General features: G+C 47.2%; 2 protein-coding genes across 2 annotated transcripts; one reads left to right on the plus strand and one right to left on the minus strand.

The window, feature by feature from the left end:
- The first annotated feature begins 1088 nt into the window (after positions 1-1088).
- Positions 1089-1759, plus strand: LOC119149660 (small basic protein 1-like). Its single transcript, XM_037391181.1, has 2 exons — positions 1089-1146; positions 1629-1759. Exons 1-2 carry the CDS (start codon positions 1089-1091, stop codon positions 1757-1759), a joined length of 189 nt encoding a protein of 62 aa, XP_037247078.1.
- An 8572-nt stretch (positions 1760-10331) lies between these two features.
- On the minus strand, positions 10332-11634 carry LOC119149557 (cygnin). The gene is made up of 2 exons (XM_037390885.1): positions 11558-11634; positions 10332-10465 (listed from the first exon to the last, which is right to left on the minus strand). Exons 1-2 carry the CDS (start codon positions 11613-11615, stop codon positions 10332-10334), a joined length of 192 nt encoding a protein of 63 aa, XP_037246782.1. The 5' UTR covers positions 11616-11634.
- Positions 11635-18042: the final 6408 nt, after the last annotated feature.

Genomic DNA, 18042 nt, shown 5'->3' on the forward strand with positions numbered 1-18042 from the left:
GGGGTCAACAACATAAGAAGGGCATGGACCTGTTGGAGCTGGTCCAGAGAAGGCCACGCAGATGATTAGAGGGCTGGAGCAGCTCTGCTGTGGGGACAGGCTGACAGAGTTGGGGTTGTTCAGCCTGGGGAAGAGATTGCCCTGGAAAGACCTTAAAGCAGCCTTCCAGTACCTAAAGGGGGCTCATAAGAAAGCTGAGGAGGGGCTTTTTAAAAGGATGTGTAGTGATAAGACAAGGGGGAATGGTTTTAAACTGAAAGAGGGGAGATTTAGATTAGATATGAGGAAGAAATTCTTTTACTGTGAGGGTGGCAAGGTGGTGGCACAGGTTGCCCAGAGCAGCTGTGGATGCCCTATCCCTGGAAATGATCAAAGCCAGGTTGGACAGGGCTTGGAGCAGCCTGGGCTGGTGGAAGGCGTCCCTGTCCATGGCAGGAGATTTGACGAGATGGTCTTTAAGGTCCCTTCCAACTAAAACTGTTCTGTGATTCTATGAAAAAGTTGTAGAGCACTGTGTTTGGGGGAGACCCCTGAGGCCCTGAGGAACCTCACTGCCAATGCACTGGTTGGGGATGGATGAACCCTGAAAACTATCCTGCGGGATAGATTTGCTGCCCAAGTCTGTGCATTGTGTCTGTGCCTTGCAGGCCGCGTCCAGAGCTGATCAGAAAGGTGCCCAGGCTTCATTCCTGCACCTCCGGGGAGCAGCTCCGCTGTCGGCAGCCCTGGCTGGCACTGGGTCGAGCAGAGCCATGCCCGATGGCTCTACGGCAGCCGGATCTGGAGGAGGGGGAATTGCCCCCGTGTGTCCGGGTTGGTGAAAAGGGCCAGTGAGCGCTGAGGATAAGCCGACTGGAGCACGGCTGCCAGGTGCCTTTGTGAGTGGGACCAGCGGGTCGGGGTGACATTGCACATGCTGGCAAGCAAACAACCCTCTTTGGAGATGGGTTTGCTCAAGTTTCTGCTCCTGCCGTGCTGCTCATGGCAGGAGTCCCTCTATAAAACCCAGGGCCTCCAAGGTCCCCCAGTGTGGCCATCTCAGACCCACTTTGCTCCCAGTGTGCTGAGATCTCTGCTGGCCTCCAGGCATGAGGGTGCTCTGCGTGGTCTTTGCTGTGCTGCTGCTTTTCTCCTTGGCCACCCCAGGTAAGATGGCAACTTGTGGGGGTGGAGAAAATGGGGCTGACCCAGGAGGCTCGGGTACGGGTACCTGTCCCCTCTCCAGTTTTTGTGCCTTGGGGCAGAGGGAGGTAGTTCATCTCACCCAGCTTTGGCAGTGGAGATCTACTTGCACCTGGCTCTGGCTGATGATTTGCTCAACCAAGCTCGCCCACCCAGTTTGGGATGAGATGAATGCCACGCTTTGAGAGACTACCTCTTTTGCTCATGCAAACGGATATTACCAGCAAGCTGCAGTACTGACACATGTAGAGAGGGGTGACTTTTAAGAATCCAGTGGTCCCCCAGCTCAATGGCAACAGAAAGCATGGGTCCTATCCTATGTGGGTCTAAACCCAAAGGTATCCTGTGCATCAGTACCGCCCTGGAGACAGCAAGAAGATATCTTCTGGGGCTCTACGATGTCTGACATTTTCTCTTTTAACATATCTCTCTCCCTCCCATTGCAGGGTACGGGCAGTCTAAGGGCACTTGTGGAGGGTACTGTTCCCACATGTGTGCCAAAAGGGACGAGTGGACTTTCAGCCAGTCCTGTGGGAAGATGTACTGCTGCATCCCCCCACCCAAAAAGGGGAAATGATTGCAAAAGAATCCAGTTGCAGAAGAAGAACAGCACTTCTGGAGGAGCTCCAAGCGCTGTATTCATGGTGTGACCGCAACGGTGTTCACTGCTTTGAAGTAAAGATGGGCAGATATGATTTCTGTGTGCTGTGTGGTTCATTCAGCTCCCAGGAGGGGAGTGCCGGGAGAGGTTCTGCAGCCAGACCTCCCTGGACCATGATCTCAACACACCTCTGACAGCCCCAGACCTGTGACACCAAAATAACACGCTGGAAGAGAAAAGCATTTGGGGTTTCCCATTGCTTCAAAGCAGGGTGGTGGCAAAGTCTGGGAGAGGACTGACTGCCTAATAGTGTGTCTCCCTCCTCCACAAGTTGAATCCCAGCACCCCATCAGTCCCACTATGGTGACCCCAGTCCCGCTACGGGGATAGAGACCGGAGGCAAACAGCCACCACCTGCCCCTTGCACCCTCAGAATCCCACTCTGGGGGTGCCTGTAGAGCATCCTCATCCCAGTGCAGCCACTTGAGTTTTGTGGTTGTGTGGCTGTCCGGGACACCCTTGCACAAGGCAAGTGACTTCTCAACATAGCCTGTGACCAGACTATTCCTCTGGGTGTCACTGGTAGTGGAAGAATAGGGAAGGTGGAGTTCTTTGGTGTCCCCCTCCCTATGCCCTATGAACCATTCACTCGAGGCTTTCTGCAGGGACACATGGGGCCATGTCCCATTGGGGGGCTCAGAGCATCCTGGCAAAGGGCTGCCAGACAAGCCTTAGGTGCAATACTGGAGGGTGAGGTGTTTGTCTCAAAAAGGGTTAACTCCCTGACTGGTTCATGGGACAGAAAACAGCCCCAACTCTCCAGGAAATAGGACAAGTTTCCTTCCAGCCATGGTGCCTTTCAAACTCATAAAAAGGCTGCTGTACTGGTATTTGTTGCACTGAAGGATGCTGCAGGGGAAGAGAGGTGATACAGACCTCTTCCTCTTGCGGAAAGGCTGCTTAATTTCTGCAGGGGGAAGGTCTGTGTCTCCTCTCTTCTGCAGCATCCTCCATGGTCAGCAGAGATCTTAGCACTGCAACTAGTACACAGAGTTGCGGGGAAAAGTCGTTTCTTCCTAAGGTTAATTTCTGTATTTGTTCAAAACTCCTCCAATTGCCAGGGGAGTCTGAACACGCGGTGCCTGAAGGCGTGCCTGCTGCCTGCTGGAGAGGTGAATCCACGCTTTGTGTCTGTACATGCAATTTAGGGTGCTCCAAGAGCCTCGCCACCAGCCACCATGGTCCAAATGACTGTGTACCAGGCAATTTTGAGGCAAAGAGAAATAACCTAGTGAGCATCCTCCTGTTCCTTTATTTTATCCTTAGGACACAGGATAAATGTGAAATCTGACACCTTTAAAAGCTTTCTCAGTTTAAAGACTGACCAGAGGTATAGGAATCCTGCTAAAGCTGTGAGATTTCTTCTGTTATTTTTCTTGAGAAGACAAATATGTCTCTTTCCAAACTAGGTGCACACTGTGAAATACTGAGTGTGAGGGGGTTAACATCCAGCTGACAGAGGCTGAGATCCGGCAGGGATAGGCAGCAGGTAAATGTCACACTTGGTACAGGATGGCCCATTGAGAACCACAGACTGTCATCTTTAAAGCAGCAATTTCTCGACCCCCACCTGATCCCAAACAAGTTATACAAAAGAAGGAAAATTCACCTAAACCAGCTATGTGTTGGTGAGAAGAGTTCACAAACACACAAGGTTGAAAGTTTGATAAAGTAGTAAAAGTTGCAAAAGGAGACACTGAATGACAACAAAAAAACAACCCTTTGTTGTCTTTTTCCCATACTCCCACAAGAAAAAAAAAAAAAAAAGAAAATAAGAATTGTGTGAGGAGAGTGAAAAGCCACGTGAAAGTGAATGAACTACAAAATGGGTTTTTGAAGTGGTGTCTCTTGCTCTGCTGCATCTCCAGCCTTCAAAATGTTTCTGCAGCTAAAGGTTTCCAACACCAGACGTTTATTTGGAATTTCTGTTGTTAGGAGAATGATTGTTTGCGCTGTTACTGCCCATCATCTGCAGCTGTGTAACCTCCTGGGGTACCTCGTTGCAGCCTCTTGGGGATCAGAGGGACCCTCCAACTGCACTAAACAACAGGAGGGAAGGCATGGGTCCTGTTTTGGGGGTTTCAGCCTGGAATTTGACATGGGTATAATGCAAGGAGGGAGGGAGACAGGCTTCCTTCACTTTCAGAAACCACCTCTTCTCTTGACGGAAGAATGGACCTGGGATCTCCCAGAGGAATCCAGTGCTCCCTGCAGTAGAGAATCTCTCAAAAACATGATGTAGGGTTTTTCCTAAAGAAAAAAAGAAAAGAAAAAAAAAAGAAAAGAAAGAAAGGCAGAAAGAAATTGCCTAGCCTCTTCTGCCCAGGTGCCCTGAATGCTCACCTTGCATTTCCCAGCCACAGGAGCTGCATGTGTTGCAGTCTGGGGCTTCATCCACTGCAACTGGCTCTTTCCTCCCCTTCCCGCAGAAGCAAGGAAGGCAGGCGGGGTGCAGCCCTGCTACACAGAGCAGTTAACATTTTGTGCACGTGCACTTTGTGCTAACGTTAAATATGGCTTTTGCTTTTTCACCTCTTTCAGAAGAGCAGTGTAGCTATCTAATATTTCCACAGTGAAAGGCACTTGAAGGAAAAAAGAAACTGTGTTTGCCCTGTCCTGACAGCCCAAAAATGTATGTCCCAAACCTCACTGGGCCACTCATCTCTTCTTGCAATTGTAGAGCATCCTGCAGACACTATGCATTCATCTTCAGAAGCAGCAAGTAAGGAGCAAGGAGTGAGCGACACCAGCTGCTTAAAGCAAATGTTTTGGCTGCAAAAGTGTGGTCTCTCTTGCATGGACATGCTGCTCTCCACCAAAGAGAATCAAAGGCCCCTCTGTGAATGGCATCCAAGAGATTTTCAATGCCTGTTTTCGGAGGCAAGACAGGAACTGATGGGAACAAAAAATTGACTGGTCTCTTCTAAGGATGGCCAGTAACAGTAACTTTTTGATCACAAAGGCTGTCACTCCAGGACCACATAGGAACCACAAGCTTTCAGAGAGCGCTTCAGTCTTATTTGCACACACACTGAAAGCAGGGAGGAGAGACATACCAGTGGTAACATGTACAAAAGAAAAAAAAATGTAAAAATGGCAGGTATTGTACTCTGGTGTCTCAAAAATCAGTAACAGACTGGCATAATGAGAGAGAAATATTCAGCTGTTACACCAACAAGAAGTACTAAACCTTCCTCTTGGCATCATGAAGCTGAGCATCAAAAAAAAAAACAACCTGGAAGGTGCTCATGGGGGCTTCAGGCTTTCAGAAGGTGGTTGTGAAAAAGCATAGTTTAAACCAGTAACCCCCAACATCACACATTTTACAGCATCACCCTGAAAGTGTATGACTTGCGGCATGTTGGATGGTTCTTTGGGTACAATGGTGCAAAGTGGGGTTGGCAGACATAGTTGCCTTTTAAGAGCAGAGCTCTGGTACAGAGGATCTCAGAAACTGTACCCAGACCTTGTCTTGGGCAGGGTTGGTTGCCCAGAAATTAATTTCTCGGGCAAAGGTATCCAGATGTGAACAAATGTCCAAGAAAAAGAGAAAACATTTCTTCCTAGCATGGTCAGTCGCCATTACTGCTACAAATATGATCTTTCTCTCTCATTTCACTTTGTTAATATCTTAAATTCTGGCTATGCTAAGAAGCAAATTTATGTCCTGGAAACCACCTTTAACAGGAGAAATAGCTGAATATTTATACCTTATGAAGCCAGTACTGATAAATAACTGGATTACAAGGGGTTTCATACGTTTCCAGGGAGAAAACCCCAGGTCCAGGCTCACTGACCTAGCAGTAGGAGACAAAGACATAACAAGTGATTTCTCAGCACTGCCTTTGGTATGCTAAATAACCAAGAAACAGCACTTGGTTCTGACTAACATACTGGGCTTCATTCAAAGTTTTACCCTGGGAGAGCTACTGCAGCACAGATTATATGGTACTTACACTCCACATCTTTGCAGGAGCAACAGGGGATGAAAAGGCCACTACTTATGTGCTTAATTTCAGGAAGGAAGCTACATAAAAATGGGGAAATTGTTAAAAAGAAGACAAAAGGGACAGCTCGAAGAGTGAAATCCTTGCAAATAGATTCTTTGCAAGCACTGTGGGAGCTGTTTAAGGCCCCTGATTGGAGACTCAGAGAAAATGTATGACACCTATTAAAAAAAGCCCTGAGAAAGTGCAAAAGGAAAAGGTCATAGCAGAACAGTGGGATGAGGGAGGTTGTTAGAAAGAAGCAGTTGAAATTGTGTCCAAACACAGAAAATAGAAAAGATAGTAAACTGTACCTGACAAAGTGTAAAACACAGTAAGGCAACTCAGCAGAGAATTGCAGGAAGAACATGCAAAAGGTGAAGAAACCTCTTAAAATAAGTCTTTTTCCCAAAGACATCAGGAACAGGAAGCCTGATGAAGAGCGTGTACAGCAGGAGATGGTTAGAGCAGTAAAGCCTATAAAAGCTAAGGCCACTCCACGGAACCCAAGTGAAATATCTGCGGCTGCATTCATCTTGCAAGAAAGAAGGGAGGTCTTCATGCTGAACTCGTCTTTGTGGGGACACATCAAAGGCCTTGTCTTAAACGTAAAGGAGGTGGAAGAGAGGAAATGAGCAGCACCAGCACCCAGATTGTTTTCCCCAAAAGTCCTAAGGGAATTCAGGGATGAAATCAGCTCACTCCTGACTGCACTGTGTGATCTATTGCTTCACAAAGATTTACCATGCAAAGACAGGGAGATGCTAATTTGGGGCAGAGAATGACCAGCAAACCCCAACTTAAAAGATTCTACAGGATTGCAAGCCAGGATTCTGCCAGTTATAAATATAATAACGTGGGAGGAAAAAAAAACAAAGGAAAAACCTGCTAGAGCTCGCCAAAGGAGGCGGAGGACTTGAGGACTAGAGAGATTGGGATGCAGGAGGCAGGGACCAACATTCTGGGGCCGAGTTGCAGGAGAGTCATAGGGAGTGCTGTGGGGCTCTACAGTGCTAAATTTGATCATAAAAGATCTGGAAAAGGGGTTGAATGGAAAGGTGGCAGAATTTGTTACTGGTGCTGCATTATTCAGGGTAATAAAGGTGATAGCTGTGAAAGGATCTCGCTGGTTTCAGTGGCTGGCTCGTAAACTGGCTGATGAAATTCAGTGCAGATCAATGTAGAGTGATGCACACAGGAAAAATCAAACTAATTTTATATGTGAAATGAATGGCTCTGTGGTGGCTATTTCATTGCCCAGTAGAGACTGGGAATTCAAGTATTAAGGCAAGGAAGACAGAGTGATGATCAGACGGCTGGAGCAGCTCTGCTGTGGGGACAGGCTGGGAGAGCTGGAGTGGCTCAGCCTGGGGAGGAGAAGGCTGCGGGGAGACCTTAGAGCACCTGCCAGTGCCTAAAGGGGCCGGCAAGAAAGCTGGGGAGGGGCTTTGGGCAAGGGCAGGTGGCGATGGCACACGGGGGAATGGCTTTACATGAGAGAGGGGAGATGGAGATGAGAGATGAGGCAGAAATTCTTCCCTGTGAGGGCGGCGAGGCGCTGGCCCAGGCTGCCCAGAGCAGCTGTGGGTGCCCCATCCCTGGCAGGGCTCAAGGCCAGGCTGGACGGGGCTGGGGGCAGCCTGGGCTGGGGGCAGGGGTCCTTGCCCGTGGCAAGGGGTGGAACTGGGTGGTCTTTAAGGTCTCTTCCCACCCAAACCATTCTATGGTCCTATGATTCTGTGATCATTACACTGTATTGCTTGATAAATCTTGGCAATTTCAGCCAGACATTTTGAGATTTTCTGTTCACTCTTTTTTGGTGTTCCCGTTTCAGGGAGAAAGTGCTTACGTCCTCTTAATGACAGCTAATATCCCCATGCAAGAAGAGAGAAGAGTTAGAGGCATTGAGACTCACATGCACCGTTTGGAGAGTGAAATCTGAGATCTGGTGAGCCTTCAGTCTCCTTCTTATCGAGGAAGCATCAATTAGAAAAGGCCCTGACGGGTCATTGCTTTGCTATTTATACAAACTGCGCTCAACCAGAAAGGTCTGCATCCTGATGCAAAAAAGCCGGTGCCGACTCTGCCCCAGTTGCCGCCTGCGATTCTATGTAGGCACGAGTGACAGAGAAGCAGATGGGCATATTAACACGAATCATTGGGCCAGACGTTTTCATTATGCCTGGCATTCCTCTTTCTTCCAGGGCAGATGTACTGACTGTCACTACAAGAAAAGACAGATCTTTAAAATGTATAATACCAGACAATATGGTATCTCCAGATTTGTGTGGAAAGTGTTTCTTTGCTGCCCTATGCAGCTTGTTTCCTTTAAAATGTTTCTGCAGAAGTCATTACGTGACATTGAAAATAAAATACAGAGGAAAACGGGGGGGGGGGGGGCGGGTGGGTGCAGAATCTTACAACCAGGGTCCAACCTATTATCACCTGCAACTTCTAGAAGCAGGGCTCAGAAAAACACCATTTCTTTTGGAGCTGCGATTTATGGTGCTGTTTTAATTGGTACTTACCAGACTTCCTCAAGTTACTCTAGCTGCCAGATAGGAAAGACAAAGAGTAGGGTTTTTTTTCCCAAAATACCTGCCCTTTCAACCCATGGAACACAATGAAAGCTTCACATGGGAAGGGTGAATAAATTATTGCATTAAAGTGATGTGGGTTTAGATGAAAAACAACAGCAATTCACGATCATGTCATTATCCCACCCATGAATGTTCTGTTGTGGTCTATAAATACAAGGGTTTCTCTGTATCACCAAAAAACGTGGTTTCTTTTCCAGATTTGTCTGGACCCCTGTGAACCCCAAGTATTAAGACCCCTCACATTTTTCGCTTTTCTTATTAAATCCACTTGTCAAAGAAAATGCATTAGAAAGGTGTTACAGATGACAACTGAGGAAAGATCCTCTCCTGAAACTGGGAATTTCCACAGTGACTTCAGGGTATCAAGACACATTGGTGATTCAAGACTTGGGCTCATATACACCAAGTCAAGTCCTGGATCAGTGTCACAGAGAACATCCTGAAAGAAATTATTAACAGTGGCCTAATTTTAAAACATAGAGAACTACAGTTTCTCCAGAGTTGGTGAGAAGGTATTTTGACAACACTGAAGTTCACTGGGAGGTCAGAGATGAAGCTGTCAGAGATGGATTTTGTTCCTCTTCTAGGAATGACTGAGCGGGAAAACAAAATAGGCACTTGGCAGTCCCTTTTCTAATCTGCTGCAGAGATTTAGGTTATGTGTTTCTCTTTCCCTTTCCATTTATCCATTCCCCACCCAAGGTCCATGGAGGTCATTGGGAATGGTATCGGCTTTATTTGTGCTGGCTGTGTCTTTACTGGAAGAGGAGGAGGTGGAAGCTTGCCACAGGCTGGTGTGGGTTTATCATGCTTGCAGGTAGCTCCTTGAACGCCTTCAGCAATTGCTGGTCATTGCTGGGTCATCTCTCAGTGCTCCCTTTCAGGTCCCTCTATCTACATTTTTCGCTTTCACCAATCCTTGCTTTGTTTCATTGTGTTCCCTTACAATTCCTGGGTTTCTCCAATCTGTGCCTTTTTCCCCACACAATCCACACCTTCAGATGCTACAAGATTTCAGTATGCCTGATCATCACCTGATCATTACCTGGTCAAAACCACAGCTAGGACACAGGAACATGAAACAGGACATCGTTAAAAAGACATTGATGCAGTTTTCAATATGGAAGGTACCTGCGGTGACTCCAGAGGCCGAGACAGATAAGGATGGACATAATCACCACAGCAGAAAAGGCTGCTGCAAATAGCCCTCTTACAGACCCCTCTAGGGCAGCTGTATGCCCACAGCAGGCACCTGTGTATGACTCCAATAGGTGTTCTTGTGGGTGGTCTCAGTAGAGAAGCCTTTGGGAAATAGATGGAAGGAACAGTGCTCTCCCAAAGGTTCTTCTAGAGGTCTCTGGAAGATGCTGAAGGGAATGTGGAGTATTGCACCCATCCATTCCTGCTCATTACCCCATCATGATAACAACAGTCCTGCCAGGATCTCAGATGCATACTGATTTTCTGAGCCCTGGGGCTGAACCAGGCTCTCTCCCACACGAGACCCACAGGTTTTGCTGTGAGGCTCAGTGGGGAAAGGGACACCCAAGAGGGTGTTCTTCCAACCAGGCCTTTTTCACCCACCATTGACTGAATTCACTGTGGGAAACAGAGAGGAAAACTCCATATGTTTAGCACTTTTGTCATGAATTTTGTGCAAAAAGAACAATGAGACATGCTGCTGATATCCCTTTTGGGCTGTGTTTGGAGAACCTGTCCTAATGCTTTATGTGGGATCATGGGGACACAAGTAACCACACCACACGCACCACAGTTACATCTCCTTTTTTTTCTCTTTTTAATTATTGAGAGGAGGGGATGACAATCAGCTTAGGCAGTCGAGAAGATGCTCCTAAAGCCTCCACGGTGCCTCCTCTTCCCCAGGTGCTTCCTCTTCAGCTCCTATTTTGCCTTCCAGCCGGGTGGGATGCAGCAGTAGTACTTGCAGTCGGAGGAGAAGGACCACACATCCGCCTTGCTGCACTTGCTGGAGCAGTACCCCACCTTGGGGCAGTGCTTCCTTATCTGCCCGTAGCCTGCAAGGGGGAGGCAGGGGAGAGTGGTTGGGTCAGGGTAGGTGCCTCTGCTCCCCACTGCCGAGCCCTCCCACCACCTCCAGGTCTAGGTGCGGCAGCGGTCAGAAGGATGGGACCCTGCCTCTAGGGAGGTCCTGCTCCATTCTCCCACACATCCACACTCCTGCCCAAGCCCAGCCCCAAAGCAGGGAGGAACCTGGAAGAGCACAAGCCTGAGAAACTCCTTGTGCATCCCTCTCCCCCCGGCTGGTGACATGTCTTGCACCTCTTCTTAAGGGATAGGATCAGTGGTCTCAAAAAAAAAACTGGCAAAAGCCACATCAAACTTATTTCATAAAAATGAGTTGGTGTTCCAAAAAATATGGAGGGTTTCACAGGTGGCAGTTCCTGTGGTAACCAAAATCTGACCTCCATGTGTTAAAAGAGATTCAAGTGCCAAACACCAAGCGCCCAAAATAGCTGGGAATTATGTCCAGAGTGAATGGATATTGGACTGGGAGCCCTTCTGAGCCCCCAGTCTCCCTTTTGTCTGTTGAAGAGGGTGGCAAGAAGCAGAACTGGAGGGATACCTGCCAGCACTGCACATTCAAAATGCAAGGGAACTGGACCCTAAAGATACACTCAGAACTGGTTTGACACAAAAGGTGGCATCATCTGAGCAGAGTAAACATCCAGGAGGCTGGTGTCTCTGAAAAAGGTACCCAGCACTCACTTGGTACTCCGTGGCTAAAATAATTACACCAGGGCTCAGCTCACCTTGGCCTAGAAGGTGTCAAAAATATCTAAAACATCTTAAATGACCCTCAGGGTATTTAAAAGTGATTTTTTCTTTAAAGACTCATCTGTCTGCACAGGAACATAAAGCCCCATTTAAGACAACCTGGGGTAACCAAGTCATCAGCACATTTGCAGGAGACCAGCACCCGACTGTATACCTAAAGTGCTACACATTTATGTGGCCAACAAAATCACCACCTTTAAGGCCAACAGAGACCACATTTGCTCAAGCTGCCTATCAAACATGTCCCACTCACTCACTCTGGTTCTCCCACCATTGGCCAGGTCACCTTCCAATGCAATTCACCCTCTTACCTGGGGCAGCCAAGGAGACCAGTAGGAAGACAGCGAAGACGAGGTAGAGGAACTTCATGGCTGGAGTTGAGCTGGGATCTCAGCAAGGCTGGAGAGAGGAGGGTCAGAGAGAGCCTGAGCTGGGAGCTGTTGAGTGGCAAGGCCTCACATTTATTGTGCATTTCTGAGCAGAGAGGAGGGTTCTGGAGGAGGTCCTGTTGCTCACGGGACCTCCCTCATGGGTCACTGCACAACACAAACACCAGCCCCTCCACCCAACATCTAGGTATGCTGGCAAACCCCTGCTCTCCCCAGGTCTGGTATCACTACCCAATTCAAATGAAAACCATGGAGTGTGACAGGAGTGAATGGTGAGTAGATAGATCTGCTAGGGCAGAGGGACCTTATAGGAAACAAGATCAATATCAAAGGACTTCAGGTCGTTCTCAACCTTTGGCAGGGATGCAACTGCATGCAATAGGGCTGAGCCATGGCCATGATGCACCGATAACCCTCCCTCTGTTGTCTAGATCTGTCACTATCAGGAGCTGGACAAGCTGAGAGGGGCCCTGATGTGAGCAGCCCTGACTCGGGAAGGACCTGATGCCCATGTATCACCCTCTTGGGAATTATGACTGCAAAAATCCATCTGATAAATTTAGCAAATGCCATGTTCAATGTAGCCGGTTCTGTTGCCCCCTCTCACCCCACTGATGGGCAGAAGCACTGAAACTGAGAGCCTTTTCCCAGGAGCCTGGATGAGCCAACCACTTGCAGGCACTTCAGCCATCACTTCTTCCTCACAAATCCTCCAGACAGCTCTGGTGTCTCAAGTGTGCTTAGTTTCTGGGGTGGAGATAGCCTGATCCCTGCTGCCAGGGGAGCTCTGAGGCTGGCAGAAGGTTACTGAGAACAGTGAAATGAAAGCTGACTGAAAGGAGCCTGCAAGGCAGAAGGGTCTCAGCACTGAGTGGCAGCATAAGCAGATAGCAAACGTGACTCAGTGGTGGCAAACTTACTTTCACTTTCCAGGAAAGAGGTGCTCCCAAAGAGCACTTCAGAAGAAAAAGTCACCTCAGCATCTAGAGGCAGTCAGAAAGGGAATTTGAGTGTTAGGATTTGCTAGAATGGGCACTGGCAAAAATTGGTGTGTCTCTGTAACAGTTTCGAGGGTACCTCACGGTATGTACTGTGCACGCTGCTTGGTGTCCCTGTCTCTGCACATGTAGAGTAGGACAAGAAGAGGTACAGAGGATGGCAGCAAGGATGGTGAAAGCTGGGGGCTTATTTTCAGACAGTGAGATAGTAATTATACCAGGACTCTTCCACCATAGGAGAAGATGGGTATATGGGAATATGTGACAGCAGTGTCAAAACAGTAACTGTCGTAACAAAAAGACAACTATGATTTCCCATTTCTCTCAACCAGAGAAGTAGATGTCATACAAAAGGGTGATGTAGTGAACAAAGACGTTTTTCTTCCACACTGCACACAACAGGATGGTGCAACTCATTACCATCGATATTGTGGAGTAAGAAATTGTAAATGTGCTAAGAAAGCAAGTAGGGAAGTCAATCTAACTTTGAAATTTTCTCTTTTCTGAGCAGCTGGATGGACCAGATGACCCCCAGAGCTCCCTTCCACCCTGTATTATTCTATACTTTCTTCATGAGATCCATAAAATCCATTGAGGGGCACTCAGTACAATTATAAGGATCCATATCAAACTCAACAACCCCTAAACCCTAGACTACTGGAACTGGATGGGTTTCCAAACACATCTGCTCTTTGTTTGCCATGTTCTTCCACTTGTCTAAGCATCATCTATTCACCACTGTCAGACCGAAGACACTTGGCTAGATGAGTGCCTGATAAGAAGGGAGCAACGAAGCTGGGGAAGGGACCAGAGCACCAGACTGATGAGGAGCGGCTGAGGGAGCTGGGGGTGTTTAGCCCAGAGGAAAGGAGGCTCAGGGGGGGCCTTCTCACTCTCTACAACTACCTGACAGGAGGGTGTAGTGAGGTGGGGTCAGTCTCTTCTCCCAAGTAACAAGCGACAGGACGAGAGGAAACAGCCTCAAATTGCACCAGGGGAGGTTTAGATAGGGTGTTAGGAAAAAATAATTCACTGAAAGGGTGGTCAAGCACTGGCACAGGCTGCCCAGGGATGTGGTGGACTCCTCATCCCTGGAGGTATTTAAAAGACATGTAGACGTGGCACTTAGGGACATGGGTTAGTGGTGGGCTTGGCAGTGCTGGGTTAACAGTTGGACTCGATAATCTTAAAGGTCTGTTTCAACCTAAACAATTCTATGATTCTATGATTCTATAGCATGATTTACTCTTCTGTGGTTGACTTACAAATAAACTGTGCTGAAGCCTGACACAGCAAGCTGGCTGTCCCCACTGGTAAATTTGTAGCACAGCCCTGGCCATGCTTTTTTCTGAGGTCACTTGAGACTTTTGCAAATGCATTTCCCACTGCACTTCATATGTCTCCATGGGACAGGTATGATTTCCAACATGACAAGGATGTGGTCATCCTGCTTTGATTGGAAGAGAGTTTAATACTATAGATGTGGCTAGGGTACACCCACCAGCCTTAGGACCACCAAGTGGGCCCTGGTATCATTCAGTTTACCAACATAGATGCAACCATGATGATTATGTGTTGTTACCAAAAATGCATGGAACTGTAGATGTCCTCAGAGTCATTGCCCCACATCCCCCAGGCAGAGCTCCTCACAACCATAATCATTCCTCTTGGAAAGATGTAAAGCGTCTTTGGGAATACCAACAACTGGTGTCCCCTGCATCAGCTCCCCTCCTTCAGGACATCATTCTCTGTGCCACTAGAAATGCTGTCCTGTAGACAACACTGAACTGTCATCATTGCAGTTTCAGCCCACTATTTCTCATCTGCACCGCCCTAGACATGGGGAGCACATTGTTCCCTTCCTATGTACTCTTTATTTCAGATTTGTGGGGCATCATGTCCCCCACTTTTTTTTTTCCCTGTCACCATGATCTCAGTTCTTCCAGATTTTTGTTACAGATCGTATTTTCTTGGTCCCTTAACCATCTCAGCTCTAGGGTCTCTCTAACTATTCCACCTTATCTTGAAGTATGGTGCCCTAAGCAGTAAAAAAGCACACTACCTGGAAGTCTAGCAGTTTGGAGCAATAAATGGATTCACTTAAGTGCCTGACAAGTGATAATCCTGTTGATTTTTTTAGAAGGAATGATTTCTGCCTTTTCCATAGTAGGATGGCATTGTACCACTGTGCGACCTTGTTGCCCACTGCAGCCCCAGACCTCACCTGCAGAACCACTGCATTGACAGATACTGCTCATTTTACCTTCTACACTGATTGTTCCTGTCTTTTGCAAAAAAATGTCAGTCTCCAGTGTCTTCTAATGTGCCGCATTCCCTTTCAGCCTGCTGTTTTCAGATTCGGCAAGCACAATTTTTATTCCATTATGCAATTTGTTAATGAAGACCCTGGATAGTTCAGGACTAAGAACAGCTTTCTGAGATGTCTTCCTACCATCACCATGGTAACAGGAAATTTATTAACTCCTGTTCATAAACCATTTTTACTTCATTTCCTTTAGGCAATGATCAATACTGGGGGTGGAAAAACCAAACCAAAACAAAATTGAGACAAAATACCCAGCCAAATGAGTGTGATGAAAATGTTGTAGAGCACTGTGTTTGGGGGAGACCCCTGAGGCCCTGAGGAATCTCACTGCCAATGCACTGGTTGGGGATGGATGAACCCTGAAAACTATCCTGCGGGATAGATTTGCTGCCCAAGTCTGTGCATTGTGTCTGTGCCTTGCAGGCCGCGTCCAGAGCTGATCAGAAAGGTGCCCAGGCTTCATTCCTGCACCTCCGGGGAGCAGCTCCGCTGTCGGCAGCCCTGGCTGGCGCTGGGTCGAGCAGAGCCATGCCCGATGGCTCCACATGTGCTGGTGGCAGAGCCCTGGCAGCCGGATCTGGAGGAGGGGGAATTGCCCCCGCGTGTCCGGGTTGGTGAAAAGGGCCAGTGAGCGCTGAGGATAAGCCGACTGGAGCACGGCTGCCAGGTGCCTTTGTGAGTGGGACCAGCGGGTCGGGGTGACATTGCACATGCTGGCAAGCAAACAACCCTCTTTGGAGATGGGTTTGCTCAAGTTTCTGCTCCTGCCGTGCTGCTCATGGCAGGAGTCCATTTCTAAGCACCAATATCTCTATCTTTGGTTTTGATGAGTATTGTTCTTTGCTGCTGGCGCACCAAGATCTCCCCTGCCCTCCATGCATGAGTATTTTCTATGCTGTTTTGCTTTTCTCTTGTTTTTCTCCATACTCACCTATGTAACACAGCAGCTAGCAAGCTATAGAGGACAGACAGAGATGGAAGGTTAAAATTAGGAATTATCACGTTCAGAGTCTTCTTGTTGGACAACCTGCAGTGGGACAATTTTTAATACAGTCTCCAATCGCCATAATTTTTTTAATGTTAAGATTACTGAAGAGTAAACTGGAGAAAGACTCTTCCCAGTCTCTCACCTGTCACTCACTTATCCTCTTTCCAGATTTCTCTGTTCCTTCTCTCTTTTTCATGCCTCCCCCCCCAGCTATTTGCCACTACACGTTCATACGTTCCTAGCCCTCTCCTTCATTCTTTGCTTTTTCCCTTTGCTTTTCACTCTACCTTTTTCTTCGTTCCCACGACCACTACAGGGAAATAACTCTGCTCATTTCTGCAACTGACCATTCATGACCTTTTAAAATGAGTAATTCAGTTTACTGGAATTTTGAAAAAAAAAAAATCATTACTTTTATACTAAGCAGCTTCTTTTTTTCTTGACAAGCAACTGCGGTTTTTTTTGGATGCAGAGTTTATTTTATAGATGTCGAATATGTATTTTCCTATAAATGTTCAACAGGGAATCCCTCATTCAAGTTATTCACATTTGAATTCAAACAAACACCACACTCATAGCTCATGTTGGCTCAGCACAAAGAGCTGCAGCATTTGTGTGGATTCATCTTTTCTGGATACAAACCCAACAGCTATAATTTCCTCCTCGGAGTTAAGTCACAAGGACCAGACAGGATAAGTCTGAATGAGTCTATGGACACATGAAAGAAACCACTGCTGGGAGATGCTGAAGCAACCTGCATCACAGGAGAAACAGCAGAGCTGGAGAAAAACCAGCAAAGGAGGGGAAGGATCTCTTATGTTTCTTCACAAAACATACTTTTCACTGTATTCTTGAATTGGATACAACCTAGCCTTGATGTAAGTAATTTTCCACTCCCAGAAATTCTAGAATTGTTTTTCCCCAGGCATACCTTGCACAGATGTTTTCATGGGGCTTATTTCTTTCCAGCTTTTTCCTGGTAAGCATAGTGACCTCTGTGATCCTTGTTCTGTTTACACAGGCCGCCTCTGTACCACCTCTGTAAATTAAATATTTTCAAGAGTGGTAATAAGAAATGTATAGTCCATCATCATGATATAAATCTGGGCTTATTTTCCCTTGCTCGTTACCTTGCAATAACCAGTTTTTGCAAATCTTTCCCAAAATACTTACCAGTGAACACAGACTTGGTCTAGCCTACTTCAGAGTATGGGGCATGGAGGATTTCTACTGTGCAGTAATGGCAATTGCCAGATTAGTTAGACTTGTATGATACTGCTGATGCGGTGCTCCAGGAAAGACAGGTGCAATGGATGCAGTAGTAGAAAGCGGGTACCTTGACACCTCTTTAAAACTAGGGAGAAGTCATCTAGCAATTTAAAGAATGATGGTCTTTGCTGGTTTTAAGCTAGACCACTTGTTTTTCACCTGTATTAAATTATTTTGGGCACATTTTCAAGGGGGAAGGAGGGCACTAAGAAAACTGGCCTGTCCCGTCCTATCCCATCCCATCATATCCTATTGCCTTTCAAGGGTATCCAGGTACCTACAAGCTGTCTGTGGTATCCAGATACCTACAAGCTGTCTGTGAAACCCTTCTGTTGTAAGTTATCATACAAGCAGATAAAGGTCCTCACCTAGTTCTTCCAGCAAGATGTGATCTGCGGCTCATGGTACCCAGAGGACCTCCCTTTTTCCACTGCTCCTACTTCATTTAAACCAGAAGAGGGAAAGACAAGGGCATGAATGGCTCAGACAGCGAGACAGTGAAAGGAATTAGGATGTCCTGACTCCTCTCCTCTGGCTCTTTGCAGTTGAAAATTTGAATCCAAGTCCTTGGCATGTCTAAGTCAGTGGAGCCTTATGCTGTGCAGCAAGGAGATGGCAAAAGGATAGCTTAGCTCAGCTGTGGCAACAAGGATGCAGCCTTTGTTCATCTTGCTGTCTGCTTTTCTGCTGAGCTGCTCAAACATCTTCATTTGCTACAAACTAAATAACACCACAGCCCATCTCCTGGTCCACAGACCAGAAGGCCTGGTTTGATCATCACCTTGACATTGAAATTCATTGGCTTCCAAAACAGTGTAGTTCTACC

The sequence above is a fragment of the Falco rusticolus genome, chromosome 6 (assembly GCF_015220075.1).
Source record: "Falco rusticolus isolate bFalRus1 chromosome 6, bFalRus1.pri, whole genome shotgun sequence".
NCBI classification, from domain to species: domain Eukaryota; kingdom Metazoa; phylum Chordata; class Aves; order Falconiformes; family Falconidae; genus Falco; species Falco rusticolus.

What these genes read in the sequence shown, in the direction of transcription:
- LOC119149660 (XM_037391181.1), top strand. Translation starts at nt 1,089, where the DNA reads ATGAGGGTGCTCTGCGTGGTCTTTGCTGTGCTGCTGCTTTTCTCCTTG. An exon ending in TTTCTCCTTGGCCACCCCAG is followed by an intron (nt 1,147 to 1,628) that starts GTAAGATGGCAA and finishes CTCCCATTGCAG; the next exon opens with GGTACGGGCAGTCTAAGGGC.
- LOC119149557 (XM_037390885.1), bottom strand. Translation starts at nt 11,615, where the DNA reads ATGAAGTTCCTCTACCTCGTCTTCGCTGTCTTCCTACTGGTCTCCTTG. An exon ending in GGTCTCCTTGGCTGCCCCAG is followed by an intron (nt 10,466 to 11,557) that starts GTAAGAGGGTGA and finishes TCCCCCTTGCAG; the next exon opens with GCTACGGGCAGATAAGGAAG.